Below are 24,321 nucleotides of genomic sequence, written 5' to 3'. Positions count from 1 at the left end.
AGACCCTGCTCAGGACAGGGGGTTCCCGCGGAGGCTCAGGGCCGGTCCCCTCCATCCCCCAGCACCTGTGCACCTGCTCAGGACGGGGGGTTCCCGCGGAGGCTCAGGGCCGGTCCCCTCCATCCCCCAGCACCTGTGCACCTGCTCAGGACAGGGGCTCCCTGCGGGGCTCAGGGCCGGTCCCCTCCATCCCCCCAGCACCTGTGCACCTGCTCAGGACGGGGGGTTCCCGCAGAGGCTCAGGGCCGGTCCCCTCCATTCCCCAGCCCCTGTGCGCCTGCTCAGGATGGGGGTTTCCCGCGGAAGCTCAGAGCCCATCTCCTCCATCCCCCAGCACCTGTGCACCTGCTCAGGATGGGGGCTCCCTGCGAGGCTCAGGGCCGGTCCCCTCCATCCCCCCAGCACCTGTGCACCTGCTCAGGACAAGGGCTCCCTGTGGGGCTCAGGGCTGGTCCCCTCCATCCCCCCAGCACCTGTGCACCTGCTCAGGACAAGGGCTCCCTGCGAGGCTCAGGGCCAATCCCCTCCATCCCCCCAGCACCTGTGCACCTGCTCAGGACAAGGGCTCCCTGTGGGGCTCAGGGCGGTCCCCTCCATCCCCCCAGCACCTGTGCACCTGTGCACCTGCTCAGGACAAGGGCTCCCTGCAAGGCTCAGGGCCAGTCCCCTCCATCCCCCCAGCACCTGTGCACCTGTGCACCTGCTCAGGACAAGGGCTCCCTGCGGGGCTCAGGGCCAGTCCCCTCCATTCCCCAGCACCTGTGCACCTGCTTAGGATGAGGGCTCCCCAGGGAGGCTCAGGGCCCGTCCCCTCCACCCCCCAGCACCTGTGTCTGGCAGCTTTGCTCAGGGCTCCATGTTTTAGGAGCTGAGGTGTGGAGGGATTAGTGCCACCGGCCAGTGACCAGGACAAAACAGATTTAGATCAAGGCTCATCTAATTTGGCATCATTTTGCCTTTTCTGGGTTTTTTACATTTTTTTATTAATATTTATTTATAAGGGTGGAGGGGAGAGCAGAGGGAGAGAGGGAATCCCAAGCACGCGCCCTGCTGAGCCCTGAGCTCAGGCCCCAGACCCTGAGGTCATGACCTGAGCGAAAACCAACAGTCAGTTGCTTCATGTACGGAGCCGCCCGGGGGCCCTTCATTTTTGACATTTTGAAATAAACTCCTTTACTCCTTTACCCGCCGGCAGAGGATGAGGGGTAGCAAAGATACTTTTTAGTGTTTAGCGTTTCACTCATTGATGCCAGTGGGTGGCTTTACCCCCAGCATCACGTTATTTGGTTAAGCAAGCCATGTCCAATCCACCAATCGCTCTGGTTAAAAAGTGGGCATTTTACCCTCAATCCGACCACTTGCTTCCGTGACTTAGTCTGTGCGGCCTCGTGCCGTGTGTGACGAAGGAGTCTGCAGAAACATGACAGCGACGCTCTGTTCAGCCTGAGAGGTCGGGACCTGACCACAGCAGCTTGGGGACCAGCACGCCGTCCCCCACGAAGCCATCCCCTTCCCCGGGCAGTTCTTGCTGGGGGCCACTGAGCAGGAGGATGGGTGCTCCTCGCAGCCGGGGGCCCTGTGGGAGGGCACGGGCCCTCGGGTGTCTGAGGTCCCCCAGCCTCCGTCTGCCCGTCCTTAAAGAGGGGTAACACCTTCCCCTTCCTGCTCGATGCCAGGCTGTTCAAGCCCCGCGCCCTCCGGACTCAGCGCTCAGGGACTAGGGTCTGTAAACCCATATTTGCCAGAATTTCACGGCTACTTAGAACAATGGGGCTCAGGAATCCTTACACGGGCTGGTGATGTCCTGCTCCTGCTGAAACTACTCAACGCTACCACCGTCCAGGCGCAGGGCTCACGGGGCCACCATCCAGGAGTGATGCTCTTGGGGCGACCATCCAGGCGCGGGGCTCACAGGGGGACCGTCCAGGTGCAGGCCTTAGCGGGGTACCGTCCAGGCTCAGGGATCACAGAGGGACTGTCCAGGTGCAGGGCTCTCGCGGGTACAGTTCAGGTGCGGGGCTCACAGGGGGACCATCTGGTGTGCACGGGGCTACAGAGCATCCTCTTCCCCAGCCCCCGAAGCCGCATCCCCTCTGATACAGGTGGGAGAGGCTCTCAGAGTTTAGGAACCACACGGTTGTGTTGGATCCCCGTGGAAACCCAGGCTCGCCCCCATCTCAAGGTCTGCAAACGTATGGTAGCCTGGGAACAGCCCTCCAGGCCCCCGGCCCTGCCCTGAGTCACAGCCAGCACCTCACTGATGGCCAGACGTTCAGTAAACGACTCTTGGTTTGATCCCGACGACAACCCCAAAGGTCAGCATCTCACAGCCACTCACAGACAAAGAAATTGAGACTCAGAGCAGTTACCTAAGGCCCCAAATCACTTCAAACCAGTGCGTTAGGCTGGACACAGCCCACGCGTGCCTTCCCCACTAACGCCCCGGGCTCAGGGTGGTGCTGTGCCGCACCGCTGGATCTTCACGGGCACCAGCCATCCGTGAGCAGGCGCCACACCTCGGTGTGCCGGTTCCCCGTCCCACCAGCGGACACAACCTGAGGACTCCCCGTCCCGCCAGAGGTCACGACCTAGGGCTCCCCAGCCCCCCATAGGTCACGACCTGAGGGCTCCCCATCCCACGAGCAGCCACGACCCGAGGGCTCCCCATCCCGCCAGCGGCTGCCGCACCACAACACAGGCTCCCCCAGTGACCTCTTTCTCTGCAGACGCCGTCCCACGTGACAAGCTGGTATCTCTCACCAGGTGCGGGAAGTGACCAGACAGGTTATCCGGGTCCCCAACGAGGCCGTCACAGAGGACGACCAGTATTCGGATCTCCTGACGGTGTGGGGCCAGTACATCGACCACGACGTCGCGTTCACACCGCAGAGTGCCAGCGGAGCTGCGTTCGGGGCGGGAGCTGACTGCCAGCTGACGTGTGAGAACCGGAGCCCGTGTTTTCCCATCCAGGTAGAATCTTAAACTTCCTAAGATATTCATTATGGCAGACGTCACTTACAGAATGGGAGAGCTAGGAAGTGAAATGTCAAAATCCCCACGTGTCCTACGCGGGGAGGTGAGTGGTCGGGAATATCCTGTGCATCTGGCCAGAAGGTGTCCACGTCTGTGTGTGCCCACGTGTCCTCTCCGTGTGCAGCTCTGAGCCTCGTGGGGTCATTAGCCATAATTAGTGCACTTCTCCCCACTTCATTAAGTGGACAGAAATTTGATTGTTTTAGGGCTTCTTAAAGTCTTGAAATATGCATTATGGCTCTTTAACCAACCCCCTCGTCCACGAGCATCTACATCGTTCTAAGCTCTGCTGCTTCCACGCCGCCACACGCGATGAAGCGAGGCACGTGTCAGGACATGTGCACCCATCGGCGGGCTGCGGGGTGGCCCCGGGGCTGGGTGCCGGGACGACCAGGGTTTCCACAGACGAGCCAGATGGTCCTTGTAAATACTGTCCTATCGCCCTCCTCCCGCAAGGAGGAGCAGCACACGGAGGGGCTTTAACACCTCCCTGCAGGGGCGGGTGGGGCGGGCCCCTGTCGCGTCGCTGACCCCGGGCCCGTCGCCTCACTGACCCTGGTGGGAACAGGTGGGGACGGGCCCCTGTTGCCTGCTGACCCTGTGGACTGGGTGGGGACAGGCCCCTCTCTCCTTGCTGACTCCTGGCGGGACTCGGTGGGGACAGGACCCCTCACCTCGCTGACCCCAGCAGGACCAGGTGGGGACAGGCTCCTGTCACCTCACTGACCCTGGCAGGACCAGGTGGGGACGGGCCCCTTTCAACTCGCTGACCCCACAGGACTGGATGGGGACGGGCCCCTGTGGCCTAGCTGACCCTGGGCCCCTGTCATCTTGCTGACCCTGGCAGGACCGGGTGGGGATGGGCCCCTGTCACCTCGCCCTTGGCCCCTGTCCTCTCATTGACCTCACAGGAGCAGGTGGGGACGGCCCCCTCACCTCACTGACCCCGGTGGGAACAGGTGGGGATGGGCTCCTGTCACCTCCCTGACCCCATAGGACCAGGTGGGGATGGGCCCCTGTCACCTTGCTGACCCCACAGGACCGGGTAGGGATGGGCCCCCTCACCTCCCTGACCCCATAGGACCGGGTGGGGACGGGCCCCTGTCACCTCGCTGACCCTGGGCCCCAGTCGCCTCGCTGACCCCGCAGGACCGGGTGGCCCGCTGGAGTGAGGGCAGGACACAGTTCCTGCCAGAGTGCAGGGGGACGGGCCAGAGCGCCGCCGGCGTCACAGGCCACGGCCCCTCCTAGGCCCGGGGTCTCTGCAGAGCCGGCTGACCGCCCTGTCCCGGCAGCTGCCCCCCGACGCCTCGGGGCCCGCCTGCTTGCCCTTCTCCCGCTCCTCTGCCGCCTGCGGCACCGGGATCCAAGGCGCCTTCTTCGGCAACCTGAGCTCGGCCAACCCGCGGCAGCAGATGAACGGGCTGACGTCCTTCCTGGACGCGTCCACGGTGTACGGCAGCTCCCCGGCCTTGGAGAAGCAGCTGCGCAACTGGACCAGTGCCGAGGGGCTGCTCCGCGTCAACGCGCGCCACTGGGACGCCGGCCGCGCCCACCTGCCCTTCACGCGGCCGCCCGCGCCCTTGGCCTGCGTGCCCGAGCCCGGCACCCGCGGGACGGCCGGAGCGCCCTGCTTCCTGGCGGGGGACAGCCGTGCCAGCGAGGTCCCCACTCTGGCGGCCCTTCACACGCTGTGGCTGCGCGAGCACAACCGCCTGGCCTCGGCGCTCAAGGCTCTCAACGCTCACTGGAGCGCGGACACCGCCTACCAGGAGGCGCGCAAGGTGGTGGGCGCCCTGCACCAGGTGCGCAAGCCGCTGGGGTGCCCCGCGTGCTCGGTGGGGGCGGGATAAAGCGTGGGACTCCGACACGCCCACCGATGGCCCGAGGCTCACGTTACACACGCAGCTGAGCCCGGACGAGCCGGGCAGCGAATGGTGACCTCGCGGCGTTGGTGGAGTGAGCGGGAGCCGAGCGGGCTCCGTGAGCGGGCTGGAGGCCCATATGCGGGACGATCCACCGCGGCCTGAGGCCCGGCCCCGTTGGGAGCACGATCCCATAGCTCGTCAGACGGGATCCGACCTTGAACAAAGTGGGGTCTCACCCAGGCTCAGGGGAGCGGTTCTCGGGCCCCACCTGGGGGTGTCTGACCCCCGCCTCCGCCCTGGGCAGTTCTCCCAGCTGTGTCCGCCGCCAGCTTCCTTGTGTCCATGCCCTTTCCCCACGCGTGAGCTCCGTGGGCTCTGCTGTCCCGGGCCCTGGACCAGCCGTGCCCGGCGAGGGTGCTCGGGGGTGTGTGCTGAGCCTGCGAGGAAAGCCTCAGAAAGTCACCCCAGGAGTCCCGCCCCGCGTCTGCCCAGGACCTGTCAGCCTTTCTTGGCATCACCGTTTACTTCCAGGTTCCCTGGCGTGCTTTTTCAGCCAATAGCTTCTCTTTGGTGTTTTATGCAAATACGGTGGAAACCCTAAAATAATGCGAGGTCGCGTCCAGCGTCGATAAAACCCTTGCTGAGATGTGGGCTGCATCTGAGGGGTCCCTGGTGGCCCGTAAGACTGTCCCCCTTCCCCGCTTCCCTGGCCTGGATCGCTCCCTCCTGACAAGCATTATGTCGTTAAAAGAAGTGCCTGCAAATTAGGAGAAGAGAGAGAGAGAGAGAGAGAGCGCGCGCCCAGCCCCGCGGCTGCCACCCCAGCTCTGAGCGGCCAGGCGCAGGGACATGCAGCGGGGGCTGTGGCTGCTGCTCCCTCCACGCACCCGGAGCGGAGGTGCCCCTCTGCCTCCTGCACCCGCCCAGCCCCATACCAGCCCCACACCAGCCCCGCTCTGTCCCCCAGAGCCCCACGCCGCTCCCCGCAGAGGCCTCTGCCCAGACGTCTTCGGCAACAAGCCGCCAGGACTCCCCTCTGTCCCGAGACACACAGCTCTGGGCGGCGCAACCCTGGGGTCTCCCTCCCCACAGGGCCTGTGCGGGTCTGCACGGGGACGCGCTCAGGACGAGGCACCCAGTGCCCTTGGCAGACCGAGCAGCCGTGGAGCCCAGCCCACGCCGGGTGGGAGGGGCCGCCTGGACCCCTGGGCAGGTGGGAGAAGCCCTGGGACGCGCCTGGGACGCCAGCCTGGGCTGAGGACCAGGTCCTGCACGACCAGGTCGTCACGGGTCTGCATGACCCCCCATGACCTGGGGCCGCTCTCTGCTCCCCGAACCTCCCTGGGATGAGCCATCCAGCTGGCGGCGCTGGACCAGTGTCCATCCAGCGTCCATCCGGCGTCCCCTGGCCCCGGAGGCGGGAGTGCTCCCCGCGGCTCTCCTGCAGAGCACAGCCAGGCACTCAGGAAACACGTCCTGTGTGGGAGGGACCCCGATAAGGACGCAGGTGGGGCAGCCACTCCTCCAGCAACCGGGGGCCCTGACAGGCTGACCCCCGAGAGGCCCGTGCCCAGACGGGACGGCTCCCCTCAGCTGACCCGCCCTGGATGCCCCCCATTGGCCGAGGTTGCTGCAAAGACCGGAAGACTCTGACGCTGATTTTTACAGCAAAGGGAATGACTGTTGAAGTTGCAAGCGGAGCCCTCGTGCCCGGTCCTCCCGGGACCGTGCGTCAAACAGAAGCCACGGGTGCTGGCGGCCTCGGGACCGCTGCCGGGGCTCCAGGGCTGCAGGGGCACTGGGATCGGAGCTCGGGGCTCAGGTGCTGCAGGCCAGGCCCCCGCCCTGTGAACCCGCAGGCCGAGGGCCGGCCGCGTGCACTGCAGGATGCGCATCTTCCCGGTGCCACCAGCCCCACCACGCCCTCCCCCCTGCCGCCCCCAGCACGCCGCTGCCCTCGAGAGCACCGAGGGCCACGCGACGTGTCCTCCAGGCCGGGACCACGGTGGGAGGAGGCCTGGTCTGTGAAACCCATGTGCGAGGTTTGAGTCCCTGCCGAGGAGACCCTGCGGGGGGGCCTCCTTCCGTTCCCGCGAGGAGAGCCCAGGAGCTCAGACGCAGCCCGGGGAAGGAGGAAGGACACGGGCCAGCATCCCTTCTAGTCTGCGAGAGCCGCTCGGAGCGCGGGCCACCCTCCCACCCTCGGTGCCCGGCACTTCCTCCCCGCGGGGGTGTCCTGCGGCTCGCAGCCGCCCTGGCAGTGGACGCCCTGCCCCGTGGGCACCGCGCAGGCCTAACCCAGAAACCCCGGCAAAGAGGCTTCGGGTCCGGGAGTGTCCGGAGCTCTCACTTCCCTTCTGAGCTGCGGTGTCGACAGGGCGCCCGGGGTGAAGGGGTCGAGGGATGGGGTCGGGGGTGCAGGGGGCAGCCCGGCATCTGTGCGGTGCACCCCAAGTTTTGTGGGGCTGCCTTGCCCGGGCGGCGTTTGGGGGTGTCGCTGACATGGCCCCCCAGCCCCATAAAGGTCCGAGCTGTGAGGATGCCCGTTGGATGCACTCACCTGTCCCCTCACCTGGATGGCCTGTCCCTTCCGGGACCAGTCTGGCCCCCGGATGCGCAGCAGGAGGTCCTCCCCCGTCGCTGCGTGTCGCCCAGGGCGGCACCCTCCCCTGCGGCCGGCCGCCCCTGCTCAGAAGCCGTCCCGCTCTCCCTTCTCCTAGATCATCACCTTGCGGGACTACGTCCCCAAAGTCCTGGGCCCCGAGGCCTTCCAGCAGCACGTGGGCCCCTACGAGGGTTACGACCCCACCATGGACCCCACCGTGTCCAACGTGTTTTCCACGGCCGCCTTCCGCTTCGGCCACGCCACGGTGCACCCGCTGGTGAGGCGGCTGGACGCCCGCTTCCAGGAGCACCCCGGCCTCCCCCCGCTGCGGCTGCAGGACGCCTTCTTCAGCCCCTGGAGGCTCCTCAAGGAAGGTGCGCCCCCCCCCGCTGGTGCTCCCCAGATCCGCCCGCCACCCCGCGCTGCTCCCTGTCACCTCCCGGCCCCGCCAGCACACTGAGCTGAGCTTGGTCCCTTAGCTGTGCTCACGGGAAAGTGGCTCCAGCGCTCGGCCAGACACCTCCGTGGGCTCTCTGATGCTCCTCGGGGCTCCCGGGCTCCTGCCCTGGGTCCCCTTGGGACCTGAGACCTGCCCCCCACACTGCCGGTCAGTCCCGGGCCCCACCGGGTGCCGGCTCCCCGCAGGCACGACCCACGCGGTCCCTGAAAGCCGAAGAACCGCACAACGTGAATGCGTGGCCTTGAGGGGCTTTCTGTTAAGCACAAGCCGGGTTGTCCACGCGAGGACCCTCGGACCACCTCGCCTGTGCCGTGATGTTTTGCAGGTGGTCTGGACCCCCTGCTGAGGGGCCTTCTCGCGAGCCCCGCCAAGCTGCCGGTGCAGGAGCAGCTGATGAATGAGGAGCTGACCGAGAGGCTGTTCGTGCTGGGCAGCTCAGGCAGCCTGGACCTGGCGTCCATAAACCTGCAGCGGGGCCGGGACCACGGCCTGCCAGGTCTCCCCACTCCCGGCTCCTCCCCGGGCTCCCCCACCCCGACTCACCTCCCACCCCAGGGCTCCTCACCAGACTCCTCCCCAGGGCCACCCCCAGGCTTACCTCCCACTCCCCGGGCTCCTCCCCAGGCTCCTCCCTGGGTTCCCCCCAGGGCTCCTTCATGTGCTCACCTCTTGCTCCTGGGCTCCTCCCCATACTCCTCTCCAGGCTCCTCCAGGGGCTCACCTCCCACTCTCATCACCTCCCCAGACTCCTCCCTGGGCTCCTTCCTGGGCTAAACTTCTGCTCCCAGGCTCCTCCCCAGGTTTCTCCCCGTACTCCTCCCCTGGCTTACCTCTCACTCCCCGGATCCTCCCAGGGTTCCTCCCAGGGCTCCTTCTGGAGTTCCTCCCCAGACTCCTCCCCAGGCTCTTCCCCAGGCTCCTCCCGGGCTCCTCCCCATACTCCTCCCCTGGCTTACCTCTCACCCCAGGCTCCTCCCGAGGCTCCTCCCGGGCTCCTCCCATACTCCTCCCCTGACTTACCTCTCACCCCCAGACTCCTCCCCAGGCTCCTCCCCAGGCTCCTCCCTGTACTCCTCCCGGGCTTACCTCCAACCTGGGCTGTGGGGCTCACCACAAGTGCCTGTGGGGTCAGCAGCACAGGGCCTCCAATCCCCGGCCGAGTTCTAGGGCTCTGGTTCGTCCACGGGGGACCGTTCAGTGCTGCTCAGAGGCCGGCAGCATGTCCAGGCCTCCCAGTGGGGCAGGAGCCCGGCGTTTAGGAAGAGCAGCCCCCAAAGAGGCAGAGGGAGGGGGTCTGGCCTGGTGCTTGTTGGGGCGTCGCAGGCCCACTGACCAGCCGTCCCTCCCTCTCACCGCTCCCGGGGCCAGCACACATCCTGCCACCTCCAGCCTGTCACCCACTGGCAGTGCCATCTCCTGGCCACTCTGTGGACCTGGGACCCACTTCCCAGGCTGCCCCCAGCCCCCCACTCCATCCCCCGCCCCGTCACCTGTCCCAACCCTCCCCGCCCCTCCCTGACCCCCGCCAGCCGTGGCCTTTCCTCCAGGGGACCCTGTAGTTCAGCTGCATGGTCAGCCTTGCTCACCCTGCAAGGCCCCTGCCCCCAACACCCAGTTTGGGTGTACGGACCTGCCTGGCACCTGGGGGCTCCTCCGGGCCAAGGGCACCCCTCACAGGTCCCCTCTGCTGTGTAGCGGAGGGTCGTGGACCGGCCACAGGGAGCCAGTCCCGCTGCCTCGGGGCCTCCCCCCTAAGCCCCTGGCGGCGGCACTCTGGTCACTGTGCAATACGGTGTCTGGGGTTCATCCTCACTGACTTGCCGGCATGTTACGGGGCAGGGTCCTCAGGGAGGCCCTGACTCTGGGCTGGACTATTCCGGCACGTTCCACTCGGCAGGTACGAGGCAGGGCAGTGGCTTTCCGTGGGGCCCGGCTCCGGTGAGGCGGCGGGGTGGACGCGCGGAAGGAGAGAACGGCGCTCCTGCCCGCAGGTTACAACGCGTGGAGGGAGTTCTGCGGCCTGGGCCGGCTGCACACGCGGGCCGAGCTGCGCTCCGCCGTCGCCAACGCCACCCTCGCCGGCCGGATCATGGACCTGTACGGGCACCCCGACAACATCGACGTCTGGCTGGGCGGCCTGGCCGAGCCCCTCCTCCCCCGGGCGCGCACGGGCCCGCTGTTTGCGTGCCTCATCGGGAGGCAGATGAAGGCTCTGAGGGACGGAGACCGGTGCGTGTCACCGCCCGGCACTTCTGCGGCCCGCGGTGCGCGGGTCCCCAACCGGGCGCTCAGGTCACCTGGGCACTCGCACGGCCCGCCAGGCCGTCCCTGCGGGGCCCTGATCCCGGGTCATCACACAAAGGGAGCCCAAGCACGCTCAGAGCTTGAGCCCTGAGCTGCTGTTGACGCGTGCAAACCGCGCTCTCACGCCCGAGCGGCCATCGTGTGGGGAGCGCGTGTTCCGACGCCCAGAAACCCACCCTCGGCTCTTTCCTCGCCCGTCTGCTGCACCGGGCGGGTGTGCACTGACCGAGGCGTGAGGCCCGGGCCCGGGGACGGCGCCGAGCACGGGGCGTGCGCTGTCCCTCTGTCGGCTCGGCCCAGGCCCCGGGGGTCCCCCAGGGAGGCGGCCAAGCCACCCCTGGCCCCGGGCCCGTGGGTCAGGCGTCAGGCGTCTGGCAGCTCCGGGCAGCGGCACAGGACAGGACACCCCGTGCGCCCCGACGGGAGGCCCCGGGTCACAACTCCCTGCAGCGCTCGGCGCCCCCCACCCGCAGGTTCTGGTGGGAGAGCAGCGGGGTGTTCACCGACGAGCAGCGGCGCGAGCTGGCGAGGCACTCCCTGTCCCGGGTCATCTGTGACAACACGGGCCTCCCCAGCGTGCCCGCGGACGCCTTCCAGGTCAGCAGATTCCCACAGGACTTCGAGCCGTGCGAGAACATTCCGGGTCTGAACCTGGACGTGTGGAGGGAGGCCCTTCCGCAAGGTGACCTGAAGCCCTTTGTTAGATTGTGTCGTAGCACGTGGATTGTTCAAGAGTGTTGTGTGCCGCAGGTGCACCCAAGGAGGGGGTGAGCCCCCAAGTCAGCCACGCACGGGACCCTGAGTAGGGCTGGGCGGGTGGGCGTGGGGTGTGGGGCGCGGGCTGTCCACTGGCCTCCATGGCGCCGTCGCAGGATGCCCTGGTGCCGACAAGCTGCGTGCCCACAGGGCGGTGCAGAGGCGGCTCCGGCTGCATGGCGGGAAGATGGGAGGTGAGGGAGTCAGGAGGGGCGGGGAGGGGAGAGACGGGGTGAGAGGGAGGAGGGCTCAGATGGTGAGGGGGGCAGGGGGCCAGGGGGTCAAGGAGGAGAGGAGGTAGGGAGGTGAGGGGGTCAGGAGGGAGAGGAGGTCAGGGGGTTAAAGGCTCAGGGAGGTGAAGGGTCAGGGGGGAGAGGGGCGCTGGTGGGCGCCCAGAGGCCTCAGCGGGGAGGTGCGTGGTGCGGTCGTGGCCGCCACCCCCGGACGCGGGTGCTCTGCTGCGGGGACCAGGCGCAGGGAGCCAGCCCGAGGACCGGGGTGGGTGTGGCTCGACCCGAAGCACCTGTGTGCCCAGGCGAGCGCGGCCCGGACCACCGGTGGGGCGTGGGGTCCGTGCTGGGGGACCCGGGGCCAGCAGGCAGTGAACGCCTGACAGGCTCCACCTTCCATCTCTGTGCAGGCGACGCCTGCGGCCTCCCCGACAGCCTGGACAATGGGGACGTCGTGCTCTGCGGCGAGGCCGGGCGGCGCGTGCTCGTCTTCTCCTGCCGCCACGGGTTCAAGCTGCAGGGCCCCGAGCAGGTGGCCTGCTCCCCCCGGGGCGGGGCTGTCCGGGCCCCTGTGTGCAGAGGTCAGTGGCCACCAGGACGCGCCTTACTCACTTCACCCCCAAATCGGCGGTCCTCAGACGGGAGGGAAGGGCCTGTGTCGCTCACCAGGAGGGGCCTCTGCACCTCACGATGGGCCGCGGACCTGCTGGGGCACCGAGGAGCGCTCCTTCCCGGCCACCACGCGCCCCGCTGGCCTCTCCTCGGCGAGTGGCGGGCCCGTCCCAGCACGGCCATCAGGGTGCCGCGGGCAGGGGAGGGGACGAGCCAGGGACCCACAGGAAGGGCCTCCGGAGACAGTGTCTCCACCGGAACTGAAAAGAAATGCTCCACCTAGAACAGCCCAGAGCAGACTCGACACCCGCTGTGTCATCCCCCCGGGCCCCGGGCACGCGGCTGCGGACGTGCAGCCAGGACACCGGCGCCAGTGGGTGACCAACACCTGTCACCTGTCACCTGGGGGCCCCGAGCCGCCTCCCACTCGCCCGTCACCCGGGGCCCCGAGCTGCCTCCAGACACCTGTCACCCGGGGGCCCCGAGAGGCCTCCCGACACCTGTCACCTGGGGGCCCTGAGCCGCCTCCTGCTCACCTGTCACCCGGGGGCCCTGAGCCACCGCGCATGGCCACGGCCGCAGTACGGAGCGCCAGGCTCACAGCAGGATTTAACGCGCAGACCCGGGGAGATGCACGCTCTCCTCTTCCCTGGACCGCTGCTTCTGCGCTGCGCACCCCCGCCCGGCCCCACCCCACACCCCCGCCCGGCCCCCACCTCCACCCCATGGAGGCTGAGGGAAGGAGAAGCTGGCAGATGAGCAGTGACGAGGGCTTTCCGGAGGGAATGCGGAGCGGATAACAGGCGGGGTGTCGCAGCCCTTTATCCTTGCTGCCCAGAGGACCAGGAGCCACGGCTCCGTCTGGGACAGTGGGGCCCCGGCCAGCACCCTGTGCTCAGGGGGACACAGCCCCGGGGGTCGGCACTGGGGGACTCAGCGGGGCTGAGACCAGTGCACATCTGTCCCCCACCCTGCGGCTCCCCCAGCCGGGAGACCACAAACGTGGGGCCGCTGACCCGGGTGAACGTGTCCCCTGAAGGCCGCTGCAGTCCCGACCCCGACCCGGACCCCTCGAGGACATATGATTATGGCCAGTACACGTGGGACAAGTCCAGCTGGGGGGACGCCCTCACCCCCGCCCTGCACCCCACACGCACGTGCTCCGCGGACAACGCCGGGGGCTTCCGTCCGCCACTGCACTCTGGTCACGCCCCAGCCCTGCAGGGGTCACCTCCCCCGGCGAGTGCCCGTGAACCCCGTCCCCAAGTCGTGCAAGAGTGAGGGCAGCACAGGGTCCGGGATGAGGGCGAGGGCCCAGCTGGTGTCACGTCGCTCCCCAAACACGGGTCGGCCCAGCGCTCAGCGGTGCGTGTCCTGGTTACCCACCACGCGCTCCGTCGCCCGTAACACGTGGTCTCGACAGCAAGACCGCTGTGTTCCCTGGAACTGGCCAGAAAAGAGACGTTATTTGAGGAAAAGCTGATGCGGCAAGTGACCTGGAAGCGTGTGTCGAGGACCCAGCAGGGGGCTCAGGGCAGCACCCCCCCCCGCCCCCGCACCGACGGCGGCTCACCCTCTGCGGCCTGGGAGCCAAGGACGCAGCCAGTGCTGCCCCGCGGGTCAGGGTCAGGGTCAGAGTCAGGGTCAGGGTCAGGGTCAGGGCTGTGGCCCAAGGCCTCGCTCCCTCGCTGAGGGTGAGCGCGGGGCTGGAAATCCGTCCACCGGGCGCACAGACCCAGCCCCGGCCCGGCCCGCGCTCCTGCCCTGCACGGCCAAGTGCTCCCCGGAGGGGAAGGCGCCAGCGTCCCCAGGGAGGCTCTGGCCCCACGTCTGACGAGGCGCCGCTGCCCACAGCCGCCCGTGACTCCACTGCCCACCCCGGCCGCGCCCCAGCTGCTCGCCTCATGCTAAGCACGAGTGCGTGGCTCCCACGTGATCAGCCTCGGCCTCGGCCGGGCCTCCCGTGCGTCAGGCTCAGCCCGTACAGCGCAGGCACAAAGTGGCCGGCCATCTGCGGAGCCGACCTCGGGGCCGGGGGTCACCCGGCAAGAAGGAAGCGGGTGCTCGGGGAGGGGCGGGCTGGCCGCCAGGGCACAAGGGGCTCTGGTCTCTCCCACACGGTGCAGGGAGCGTGCAGGTGCCCCGAGGTGAGGGTGGGAGCTGGGGGGCATCGCCTGGCCTCTGTGTGCCCTGAACCCACGTGCTCTGACCTCTGCATGCCCTGACCCTCCCATGCCCTGAACCCACGTGCCCTGACCTCTGCATGCCCTGACCCTCCTATGCTCTGACCTCTACGTGCCCTGACCCCTGCGTGCCCTGACCCTCACGTGCCCTGACCCTCCCATGCCCTGAACCCACGTGCCCTGACCTCTGCATGCCCTGACCCTCACGTGCCCTGACCCTCCCATGCCCTGACCCCCACGTGCCCTGACCCCTGCGTGCCCTGACTCCCGCGTGCCCTGACCTCTATGTGCCCTGACCCTTGCGTGCCCTGACCCCTGCATGCCCTGACCCCTGTGTGCCCTGACCCCAGCGTGCCCTGACCCCTGTGTGCCCTGACCCCCACGTGCTCTGACCTGTGTGCTGACCCCCGCATGCTGACCCCCATGGGTCCTGCCCCCCATGTGCTCTGCGCAGATATCAATGAGTGTGAAGACGCGAGCCACCCCCCCTGTCACGGGTCGGCCCGGTGCAGGAACACCAAGGGTGGTTTCAGGTGTGAGTGCACAGACCCTGCGGTGCTCGGGGAGGACGGAACGACGTGTGTAGGTGCGTGCCGCCCCTCGTGCACCCCGAGACCCAGGCGTGTGCAGGGCTGTCCCCCCCCAGGCCTCTCTCCCAGGCTCAAGGACGGCATCTCCTGCCGTGTCCTCACCCCCCGTCCCTGTGCCATCGGGGTCCTGATGGCCACCGGTCTCCGTGATTGGGGCCCAGCCTCGTGACCACTGACCCCAGGTCACTCCTTGGACCCGTCTCCGTACAGCCACGAGGAGGCTGGGGGACATCCGGCAGGTGGGGAGGGCCAGGGCCTTCCGGGCGGGCCCAGGTGCGCTGAGCTGGCTTGGGCCCCCGGTTCCCACTGTCCGCCCTGGAGGCCGGGGCAGCTCTCCGACAGCGCGCACCTGCCACCTGCCGTCCGGGCGCACAGACCCTGGTGCGCGTGTCTGAACGCGGCTCGTTCTTGTTTTGGAAACTGCCGAGTGAGGCAGCCCCTCCCGGGTGTCTCTCGCCCGCACCTGGACGATGCCCGGGCGCGCCGTGCTCCCTGCGGGGCCTGCTTTACGCGGGCGACGGTGTCTAACCTTTAACCTGCGAGGGGATTTCCCTCCTCCTGTGTTTGTCCTTGGCCTGTGCTGACCCCGGCAGACCTGGGGGCGGCTCGTGTGCGGGACCCGCACCACACACAAGGGCTGGCGATGCAGGGCAGAGACCCGCCGGGTGTGGCACAGGCGCTCCCCAAGTCCCGTCCCTGAGACGCTGCGTGTCCCGGGGATGCCAGCAGCCCCCCTCCCCGGCCTCGCCCCGTGCAGACGCGCCCCTTCTGCTCTGCGCCCACCAACCCTGCTCACTGCTCACAAACATCGGCCCTGTGGCTGGGACACCTGCTGCATCTGGCCCCCACCCGGGGCTCTGAGCCCTGCCCGACACATGCCCCAAAGTGTGCCCTCTCCGCACTTCCGCCAAAGGCAGGGCTGCCAGGGGCGCCAGCTCATGGTGTCGCAGTGCGCGTCCCACCACCTGCCCGCCTGGCCCCTGTCTGAGCCCAGGGGAGGCGGGCCGGGTCCCCAGCCCCTCCGCCAGGGGCTCACGCGTCCCCCCTGGCCGGTCCTCGCGGGAGGGCCTGTGGCCTGAAGACGGGCGGGCACCCCATGGTCTCCACCCGCTCTCCCCACCCGCGCGCTCCGGAGAGCCTGTTGGAAGGGCCCTTTGGGCAGATCTGTGCCCCCAGGGTGCGCACCGTCGCGAGGAGAGGCGAGCCCCTGGGGACCCTGGCTGCAGCCCTTGGCGGGTGGGCTTGGCTAACCCGCTCCTCCCCCCAGACTCAGGGAGGCTCCCGAAGGCGTCCTTGGTCTCCATCGCGTTGGGCATCGTGCTGGTCGTTGGCCTGGCGGGTCTCACCTGGACGCTGGTTTGCAGGTGGTAAGTCCTCCCCAGAAGCCCACACGAGGTTGCTTTCTCCCCCGAGGGCAAGGCTGGTCCCACATCGGGGTCCCCGCAGGGAGCCTGCTTCTCCCTCTGCCTGTGTCCCTGCCTCTCTCTGTGTCTCTTGTGAATAAATAAATAAAATCTAAATAAAAAACAAAAAAAGAAGTTTGGGGTAATAGTGCAGGCGGCCCCGTGGCCTCGACCTCGCACATGCCGTGACAGATGCCGGGGTCAAATCCCGCCGAGTACTCAGCAGTGGAGAAGCCTCCAGCCCCCAGGGCGCGACCGGGCTCTCGGGTCTGTTTCTTCATCAGGATGTGCACGTGAGTGTCGGGCCAGGTCTCTGTCTGTGGAGAGACGGGGCTGGTGCCGGCAGAGGGGCCGCCCCACCGCAGAGTGACCGGCTCCCTCCCAGACGGTCCCGCCGCACGCAGCGGCCCAGAGCCCGCCTTGACCTTCCAGGCACGGAGGTCCACCTCCCACGTCGCTGTAAGGACACCGACAACGTCACCGAGGCGCCCGTGTGCGCCCTGCACGCAGTAGGTGCCCAGCGAGCACCGGCTTTGAACTCACGACCGCCTCCCAGCTGTGGCTTGTCCTCGTATTCTTAGTGGATAAAACGTTAACTAAGGACACCGCACAGCCAATCGTCCTGCAAAAGACAGACGTCCCCCTTGCTGAGTCTGCTCCGACCTGCGCGCGGCTCCAATTTAAGGGCCTTCAGGCAGAGGTCATCTACCTACAAAACCGACGGCCTGGGGACAGCGAGACCATGTCATCCTACCCGCCGGGTTTGGCGGCCAAGGGGGCAGCCTCCAGCCCGCACCCGCGCCCCGACACCGCGCAGCACGCCGGCCACAGGAGGGACAGCTGGGGTCTGGCGGCCGGCGAGGGCTGCGGTCCTCACGGCCACAGGCTCTTCCAGGAGAAAGTGCAGCGGCAGGAGCGGGGCGCCCGCGTGAAGGGGTCTGTCCCTGCGGCCGTGCGGGGAAGGGCCCAGCCTCGAGGCTGAGGCTGCGGGAGCGCAGGCGGCCTCCCCCCGGATTTCAGTCACTGAAGCAACCTGGGGTCAGGACTTCGCAGCCGCGGCATCCTTACGGGGCCGGTACGGATGTGCAGGAAGTTAAGGCTCAAATCTCTCGAGTGGATAGGACAGAGGCGTCGCAGGAGGGCAGAGGCCCGCTCGTGGGCCCTTCACAAGGCTGTGAGCAAGGGGACGTGTGAGCCACGGAGCCAGGCCCTGCCTGCCCCTCCCATCCCCGGAGACACCGAGGCCGCATGGGCCTCGCCGGGTGAACCGGGGCCGTTAGGGGGCTTGAGCGTCCTGTACAACGTGCACACGCGTGTTCCTGCCTGAGCCGACCGCAGGGAGCTTCTGATGGGAACGACCTGTGCACTGAAGCCACCCGTGTCCCTGTCTCCGTGCACCTGGGGCCCCCGTGGATGGATCCCAGGATTCAGAGCTCCAGTGGAAATGGCAGCAAATCACAAATAGGCAAAGAGCAAAGGATGACCTAGTGGGGACCCCACTCCAAGGGGGCCCTTGGGGCGGGTGCTGCAGGACGGCACCGGGGGCGGTCCTTGGGGAGCCCGTGTCTGCACCCTGCATCCAGACGGAGGGGCGGAGACCCCACGCGGGCTTTGAGAGCACAGCCGTCGGGAAGGAGGCCTGCCCTGGGCTCCCCACTGTCCCTCTGCAGCCCAGCCCGGCCGGTGTTCCCTCTCACGCCCCCCCCGCCCCCGCCTGGCATCCCCGCCCTGGGCCCCCCGCTGTCCCTCTGCAGCCCTGCCCGGCCGGTTCTCCTTCTCGTTCACGGCTCCATGCATCACTGGACTGTCCCCTCCGTGTGCAGCGTCCTCTGCACCCGCGGGTCCCGGCTTGTCCGCTTCCATCCGCCCCGCGACGTTTGGCTGAGCCCGGGAACCTAACACGGCGACCAGCAGCGGGGGGCCTGCCCGCAGCTCCGTATCCCCCCCGGGGACTGTGATTTGCCGGATGCATTTCTGCACCAAGTAGACGTGCGATGGGATACGGACGGTGGGACTGGGGTTGGGGTGCTCACTGGGCCGCTCTCCTGGGCTGCAGCCGGGGCTCCAGGCGCCCCTCGGCCGACAGGAGAGCTGAGCAGGCCATGTTGTGTGGACCAGCAGCCCCGGGGTCCCCCCGGGTGGTCGGGGAGGCGCCCAGCACCGCCTGCAGTCACAGTGGCCACAGGGCACGGGCGTGACAGGCACTACTGGGTTCCTCTGAGGGGCGCCAGCCCTAACCAGGTGCACACTTGTCCGCAGGGCGCATGCGGGCCGCAAAGCCTCACTGAGCATCGCGGAGTCGGGCGGAAGAGGAGCCCCCCCGCCGGGCCGTGGAGCGGGCCAGGACAGCGCCTCTGGCAGCCTGGTGCCCCCCCTCGGGCCGCAGGGCAGGTGGGTGCGCGCCGGGGCGCGGGCAGGGTCACCACACATCGCCTATTCCCATTTGGACCAGGTCATCAAGGAGGTCCCGGGGCTGCGACTGGGCTGCTCCCCCCTGCGGATCGGGTCCCACTTCGCACCTTCCTGCTCTGCATTTACTCCTCATACAAACCGTATTTATACGGGACGGATAGTTCGTGAAAATTTTAACCGACTGTTCAAAGAGCGTAGACAAGTTAGGATGAGCGAGCCAGAGCGAGGCCCTGAAAATGCGTTTCCATGTGTACAAACCAGTTTGAAATCGAGGGCCGATTGCAGGCATTTGCCTCCACGTCACCCCAAGTCTTGGCCGAGGACTGACGGCCAATGAACCGGAAGCTGAGAGGAAAGGCTGACTTTGAAAATGCATTAAAAAAAAAAATGTGATCATTGTAAGAGGTGTGAAAACATCCGGTCTAGACTTGATTTTACTCTTTTTTTTTTTTTTTTTTAATAAATTTTGTACGCTCAACCGCAAGAGAGGCAGAGCCGGCAGTCACCGGGCGCGCCCCGGCTTTTGGCGACGTAGACGGTCCCCGGCCTGGGACACCCTGTGCCCGGGGCGTCTGCCGCAGAGCAGGGGCTGCGTTTGCTCCCAGGCAGGGACCCCGCAACGGCCCCATGGGAATGCACCCACGAGCCCTCTCGGCCACCCTGAGGACGCGTGTCCCCGGGCCCCCAAGCAGCCCGACCAAGGCCCGGGGTCCCGTGGGTTTCCGTGTGCTCAGCACCTCTTCTCTCCTGCAGGACCCGGGCCGTGGACCCCACATCCAGTAGGAGCCACGTGGCGCAGGGAAGCCCGGCATGAGCAGGGGCAGCTGCGGGCCGCCTCCTGGGAGCAGAGGTCGGTCCCCAGCACGACGGGGGACGGTGTTCCCTCTGGAAACAACCCCGACCCCCACGTTTCTACCTAATAAAGTGTGTGCCGCTTCCCGAGCCAGAGTCACGTGTCGTTCACACTTGCTCCCGTGGGATGGGGCCGGGGCACCTGCCCATCGTTAGAGGCCCGGTCAGGACCGCGGTTCATGGTCCCAAAATCGCCACTGAGGCTGCTTTCCAAACCAGGGCCCATGTGGCCTGTGCCCTAGTTACACTCTAGCTCAGGCCACTGAATGCCGGCCCTCGGCCGCATGCCGCTGTGTGCACTGCGCACCACTCCCCGGGGCTGCCTGGACACGCGCCTGCACGCTCACGAGCCTCTTGGTCCTGCCCGACAGACGGGGACACATGCTTTCCCTGCCCTCATGTCTGTCTGTCCCTCTCCTCTTCCTTCTGCCCCGATTCCCGCCCGCCCACCCGCTTCCCCGCGTCCCGCGTCACCCCCGCTGCCCTTCCTGTGGGTGGTGTGGACAGAGGACGGCTCTTGGGATTTGTGTCGCCCCCCAGGGGCCGGCCCCACTCTGGGCACCTGCCGCTCACCCCAGCTCCCCCCGCACGCGGGTACCCCCCAGCCTCGCCGCCGTCGGGGGCCGGCCGTCCCCACAGAGCAGCCACCGTCATGGCCCCGGCGGTCCACACCAGATGACCAGTGGCAGGCTGCAACCCCGCCGAGGGGGCCAGTCCCACCCAGGCCGCCAGCAGCTGGGAAGCCTTCCCTCTGCAGAACCACGCACAGGGCGCCTGCCCCAGCCGCGGACCGCAGTCACCGGTGGGGACCAGCTCACCCCCAAGCAGCTGCCCTGTCGCCAGGAGGGAGCGCTTGCCGAGGAAGCGCTTGCACCACAGCCCTTCTGGTCGTCCTGCCAACACCGTCCTGGTCCTCACAGGTGCTGGGTCATCCTATCCACGACCCCTGTGCCCCCCGGGGCTCCTGCCGGCATCGCGGCCAGCGGGCAGCCTGCGGGGACAAGTCCTTGCCCTGGGATCTCGTTTCTGTCCTTTGTGTCCCGGCTCATTGTGCTGATGAACACTCATTGGCCAGAACGAACACTCCCGGGTCGTAGGGCTCCCAGGATAATGAAGTACTGACGGTCCGATCCCGATGACCCTTGGCGGGCGTGAACACGGTCACAGCGTCCTTTCACTCGCCCGCGATCCCTACACCGTGAAGTCAGGCACTTTGCTGGCACGACCATTCTGGGCCGTCCGCAGCCAGGATTTATGAGTTTGTTGGGACCTGAGCACAGGAGAGCTGCCCGTGGGCCCTGTGGGCGGCGTTCCAGCAGCCCGCCTGTGTCCCCGGCCCGGCTCCCCTCCCCTGTTCCCAGGATGGCCCTGCAAGCTGGCCGCGTCTTTGGGATAATTAGCCTCAGGGGACGTTAGCCCCAGGCGTCACCCCAAGGTCACTTTGTGCAGCTCCCTCATTGCTCAGAGGAGCAGTGGAGTCCCGGGTGCGAGAAGGGACCTGCTCTGGCTCACGGGGCGATTAAAGTTCAAGGATGGTGGAAACGCCGTCCCTGGGGCTCCCTGCGGATCCACCTGCCCCCATATATCCCCAAAACCTGGGCTTCGAAGGTCGTGAGCTGTTTGGGGGCATCTGATTGGGTCACATGGGGGGTGCTGGGCATGTTGCACGTGAGCCTCACCCACGAGCACCCTGGACCCCACTCAGGCCTCTCCTCGGTGACAAAGGCAGGGAGCACTGTCCCCGAGGATGCCCCGTTTCCTTGGCAGGCAGCACCACCTGCTGGGCCCCACGGGGGAACACACCCCAAGCCCGAGGCTTAGTTCCTGCCGGGCACCCAGCGCCCCGATGGCACTTCTCCCCCTGCCTCTCTCTCTCTCTCTCCTCTCTGTGTCTCTCACAAATAAATAAATAAAATCTTAAAAAAAAAATAAAGCCCACTTTGTGGTCACTTCTGTCCCAGGAAGCTGCACTGGGCGGGGAAGCGTGCAGGGCCCCGAGTCGCCCGGCAGGGACCACATGTCGAGTCGCTGTGACGTGCGAATCAGAACACCATCCATCCCCCAGTGGGGCAAATATGCAAGGATAGACGTTGGCACTGATTTCTTCATGAAATGTGATTCTGGAGAAATGTTGCTCTGTTTTTATTAATGTAGATTTTCCAAAAGAATCTAGAGGACAAAAGACTCATGTCCTGTGATAGAGCTGCTTCCCGAAGTCCAGGCAGGAGGAGGCTGTGTTTGCAGGATGACAGGCCTGGGGTCCTGCCGCGGCTGCTTGGGGTGCAGGGGCAGGAAAGGCGGCGCCCGCCCGGAGCACAGGCTGCAGGTGCAGGTGCGGGCGCTCCCGGGCTCTGCAGCCCAAGGACAGGCCGCCGGTGCACCGCTCCCCGCCCCGCCGCCCCCGAACCCGGGCCCCCGGAGCCGGAGGGAGCGAGCTCGCCGCGCGGCCTGACCCCGAGCCCCCCGGCGGGCTGCGCCTGCGACCCACCGGCCGGGCCTGCAAGAGCGGTCCGGGGCCCTGGGTTCGAGGCCCGCCCGGGGCAGGTGCTCCCGCCGTTCCCCGCACGCCCGCTCTGCAGCAGAGCCTCGATCTGCTCTCCCTGCGGCAGCGCCAGGGAAACACGAGTGGCCCCTCCCGGTGGCGATGCCTCCGCTGCAAGAAGCGTCCGTGTCGCCCAGGACGGGGACGCGGGTCCTCCGTGGCGGTGAAGCCTTCCTGCCCTGCTCCCAGGGCTCGCGTGGAGCCCCGCCCCGCACGGAGCCCCGCCCCCGCACGGAGCCCCGCCCCGCACGGAGCCCCGCCCTCCACGCAGAGCCCCGCCCCCACACGGAGCCCCGCCCCCACACGGAGCCCCGCCCTCGGCCCAGACCAGCTCAGGTCCCGGGTCTGAAGCTCCTGAGTGAGTCACGTGTCCACAGGCTGCCCGTGCTGGGGCCGCGCTCCGCCTCTGTGGGCGAGCTACGCGGGGCCACCTCAACGCACACGGACCCCCCCGACCTCTGGGTGCCCCAGCCTCCACGCACCCCGACCTCCACCCGCCCCGACCTGCACGCTCCCCATCCTCCAGGCTCCCCGACCTCTGTAACCTGACCTCCACGCACCCCGACCTCCACCCGCCCCGACCCCCATGTGCCCGCTGCACCCCCACTAACCGCAAGGACAAGCGCGGCAGGAGGGACCTGCTTCCCACTGCTGTCCCCACGAATAGTCACAAGGACTCCAGCTCCTGGTCAAACGCGCATTCGTGTTCTACGCTGTGCAAAAATTGGCGCCAACTGTAGAAGGACAGAGCATCGGCCCCTGTCCCTGGGTCTGGGGTGAGGTGCGGCACCAGGCTCTGCCTCTGGGCGGGGGCTCACCGGGGGGGGGCGGCTGGGGGAGGCCGCGGGGGGCGGGCGGGCGAGCGCGGTGGGCTGGGTCGGCGGCATCCGAGGCGGTGGGCAGGGCTCATTTCCTTGTGGGTTTAGATGGAGAGCGGCGTCGGGTTCCAGAGAAGAAGGGTTGAATTTGGGGGTTTGGGTTTGTGTTTATTGGTTTTGTGGGATCTTTAGTTTGGTTTGGTTTGGTGTTTTGCCCGCTGGTTTTGGCGGCCAACCAGAGCCCGCCCACGGCGAGGAGAGGCTGCCCGCGGGTCCAGGCAGTGGTGAGGAGGGGAGGGACAGCACGTCTGCGGGCAGGGATGTGCGTGGGATCTGGGCCTGCGCTCCGGGTGGGTCGGGCAGGGTGGGGACCAGGCAGTGGGTCCCCAGCAGAGGGGGGCATCGGGCCATCCTGCCCCTCCCACGCCAGCAGCCGTGGAGTGTGAGCTTGTGACAGCAGCTGCTGGGGACAGAGCCAAGCTTCAAGCCCTGAGTCGCGAGGGCAAGTCCACTGGGCCCCCCACCCGCATCCTGGTGAAGCGGCCTCTGCCCCGTGAGGGAGGAGAAAGGACCGGGGGACGGCCTGCATCGGGGACGAGCAGCCAGGCCGGCCGAGCGGGGTTGGCACTCACCCTCACTTGGGCCAGGACTCAGGTGAAGCCCCGCACCCCCGCGCCGGCCGCCACTCTTGCCGTAGTCGCTCAGCCCCACGGATCCGACAGGTGCAGGCACGGCCGGCCGGCCGGGGTGGCGCCGAGTCCCGGCTGCTCCAGGCCCAGGCCCCCGGGCCCCAGCTCCAGGGACGCGGTTGGTCCCGACACAGCAGCGTGTCCTGCGCACAGTCGGCCTCGGCCTGGCCTCAGGGGGAGGCGCTCACCGTGCACAGCAGAGCGCCCTTTCTCCAGGACAGCTCAGAATCCTTCCTCATTTCTGGGGAGCGCCGGACCCCTCAGACGCCCGCTCAAGCCCATCGGGCCCTGCGTCCCAGACATCCAAGTCAGGGTGATGGCATCTGCCGGGTTTGGTGTATTTTTTTTTTAATCTTTTATTTATTTACGACAGTCACACACACAGAGAGAGAGAGAGAGAGAGGCAGAAACACAGGCAGAGGGAGAAGCAGGCTCCATGCACCGGGAGCCCGACGTGGGGACTCGATCCCGGGTCTCCAGGATCGCACCCTGGGCCAAAGGCAGGCGCCAAACCGCTGCGCCACCAGGGATCCCCACACACATGGTTTTAAACGTAGGAAATCTTGGGGCGCCCGGGCGGCTCCGTCGGTGCAGCGCCTGCCTTGGGCTCAGGGGGTGAACCTGGGGTCCTGGGGTCGAGCCCTGCGTCAGGCTCCCTGCTCCGCGCGGCCTGCTCCTCCCTCTGCCCCTCCCTTGTGCTCGTGCTCTCACTCTCTCTCTTTCTCAAATAAATTTTTTTTACAAAGTAGAAAATCTTTCTGAGAATTTTACAAATTCCCACGCCCCCAAGGGAAGCTGTAAACCATAAACCAAAGTCGTGGATCAGGAATAACCGCGCCTGGGGCGGCCTCATGGGCTCCGGTACTGCCGCTGCACAAAGCTCGGAGCCAGAGTTCTGAGCCGCGTGCGCTGCTGGGTTAGACGCCGCTGCGGGTGCTGCAGGCGGAGGGAAGCCCCCTCGTGT

At 67.3% G+C, this 24,321-nt stretch overlaps 1 protein-coding gene across 7 annotated transcripts in view; it reads left to right on the top strand.

Annotated features, from left to right (window-relative positions):
* TPO (thyroid peroxidase) overlaps nt 1-19,398 on the top strand; it is a 36,179-nt gene extending 16,781 nt beyond the window's left edge. For 4 of the 7 annotated variants that reach the window (XM_077844308.1, XM_077844310.1, XM_077844313.1 and 1 more), the window contains 11 exons: nt 2,764-2,970; nt 4,302-4,838; nt 7,622-7,880; nt 8,292-8,462; nt 9,958-10,195; nt 10,744-10,952; nt 11,667-11,837; nt 14,506-14,637; nt 15,909-16,008; nt 18,304-18,435; nt 19,210-19,398. In XM_077844308.1, coding sequence (XP_077700434.1) covers nt 2,764-2,970; nt 4,302-4,838; nt 7,622-7,880; nt 8,292-8,462; nt 9,958-10,195; nt 10,744-10,952; nt 11,667-11,837; nt 14,506-14,637; nt 15,909-16,008; nt 18,304-18,435; nt 19,210-19,270 — 2,217 coding nt within the window. In that variant the 3' untranslated portion in view covers nt 19,271-19,398. The remainder of the gene's footprint in view (nt 1-2,763; nt 2,971-4,301; nt 4,839-7,621; nt 7,881-8,291; nt 8,463-9,957; nt 10,196-10,743; nt 10,953-11,666; nt 11,838-14,505; nt 14,638-15,908; nt 16,009-18,303; nt 18,436-19,209) is intronic. The other 3 variants (XM_077844311.1, XM_077844309.1, XM_077844314.1) reach the window with 3 other exon arrangements.
* The last annotated feature ends 4,923 nt before the right edge of the window (nt 19,399-24,321 follow it).

Source organism: Canis aureus, chromosome 12 (assembly GCF_053574225.1).
Source record: "Canis aureus isolate CA01 chromosome 12, VMU_Caureus_v.1.0, whole genome shotgun sequence".
Taxonomy (NCBI): Eukaryota; Metazoa; Chordata; class Mammalia; order Carnivora; family Canidae; genus Canis; species Canis aureus.
The sequence above is the reverse complement of the archived record's forward strand: the minus strand, read 5'-3'. Positions and strand labels throughout refer to the sequence as shown.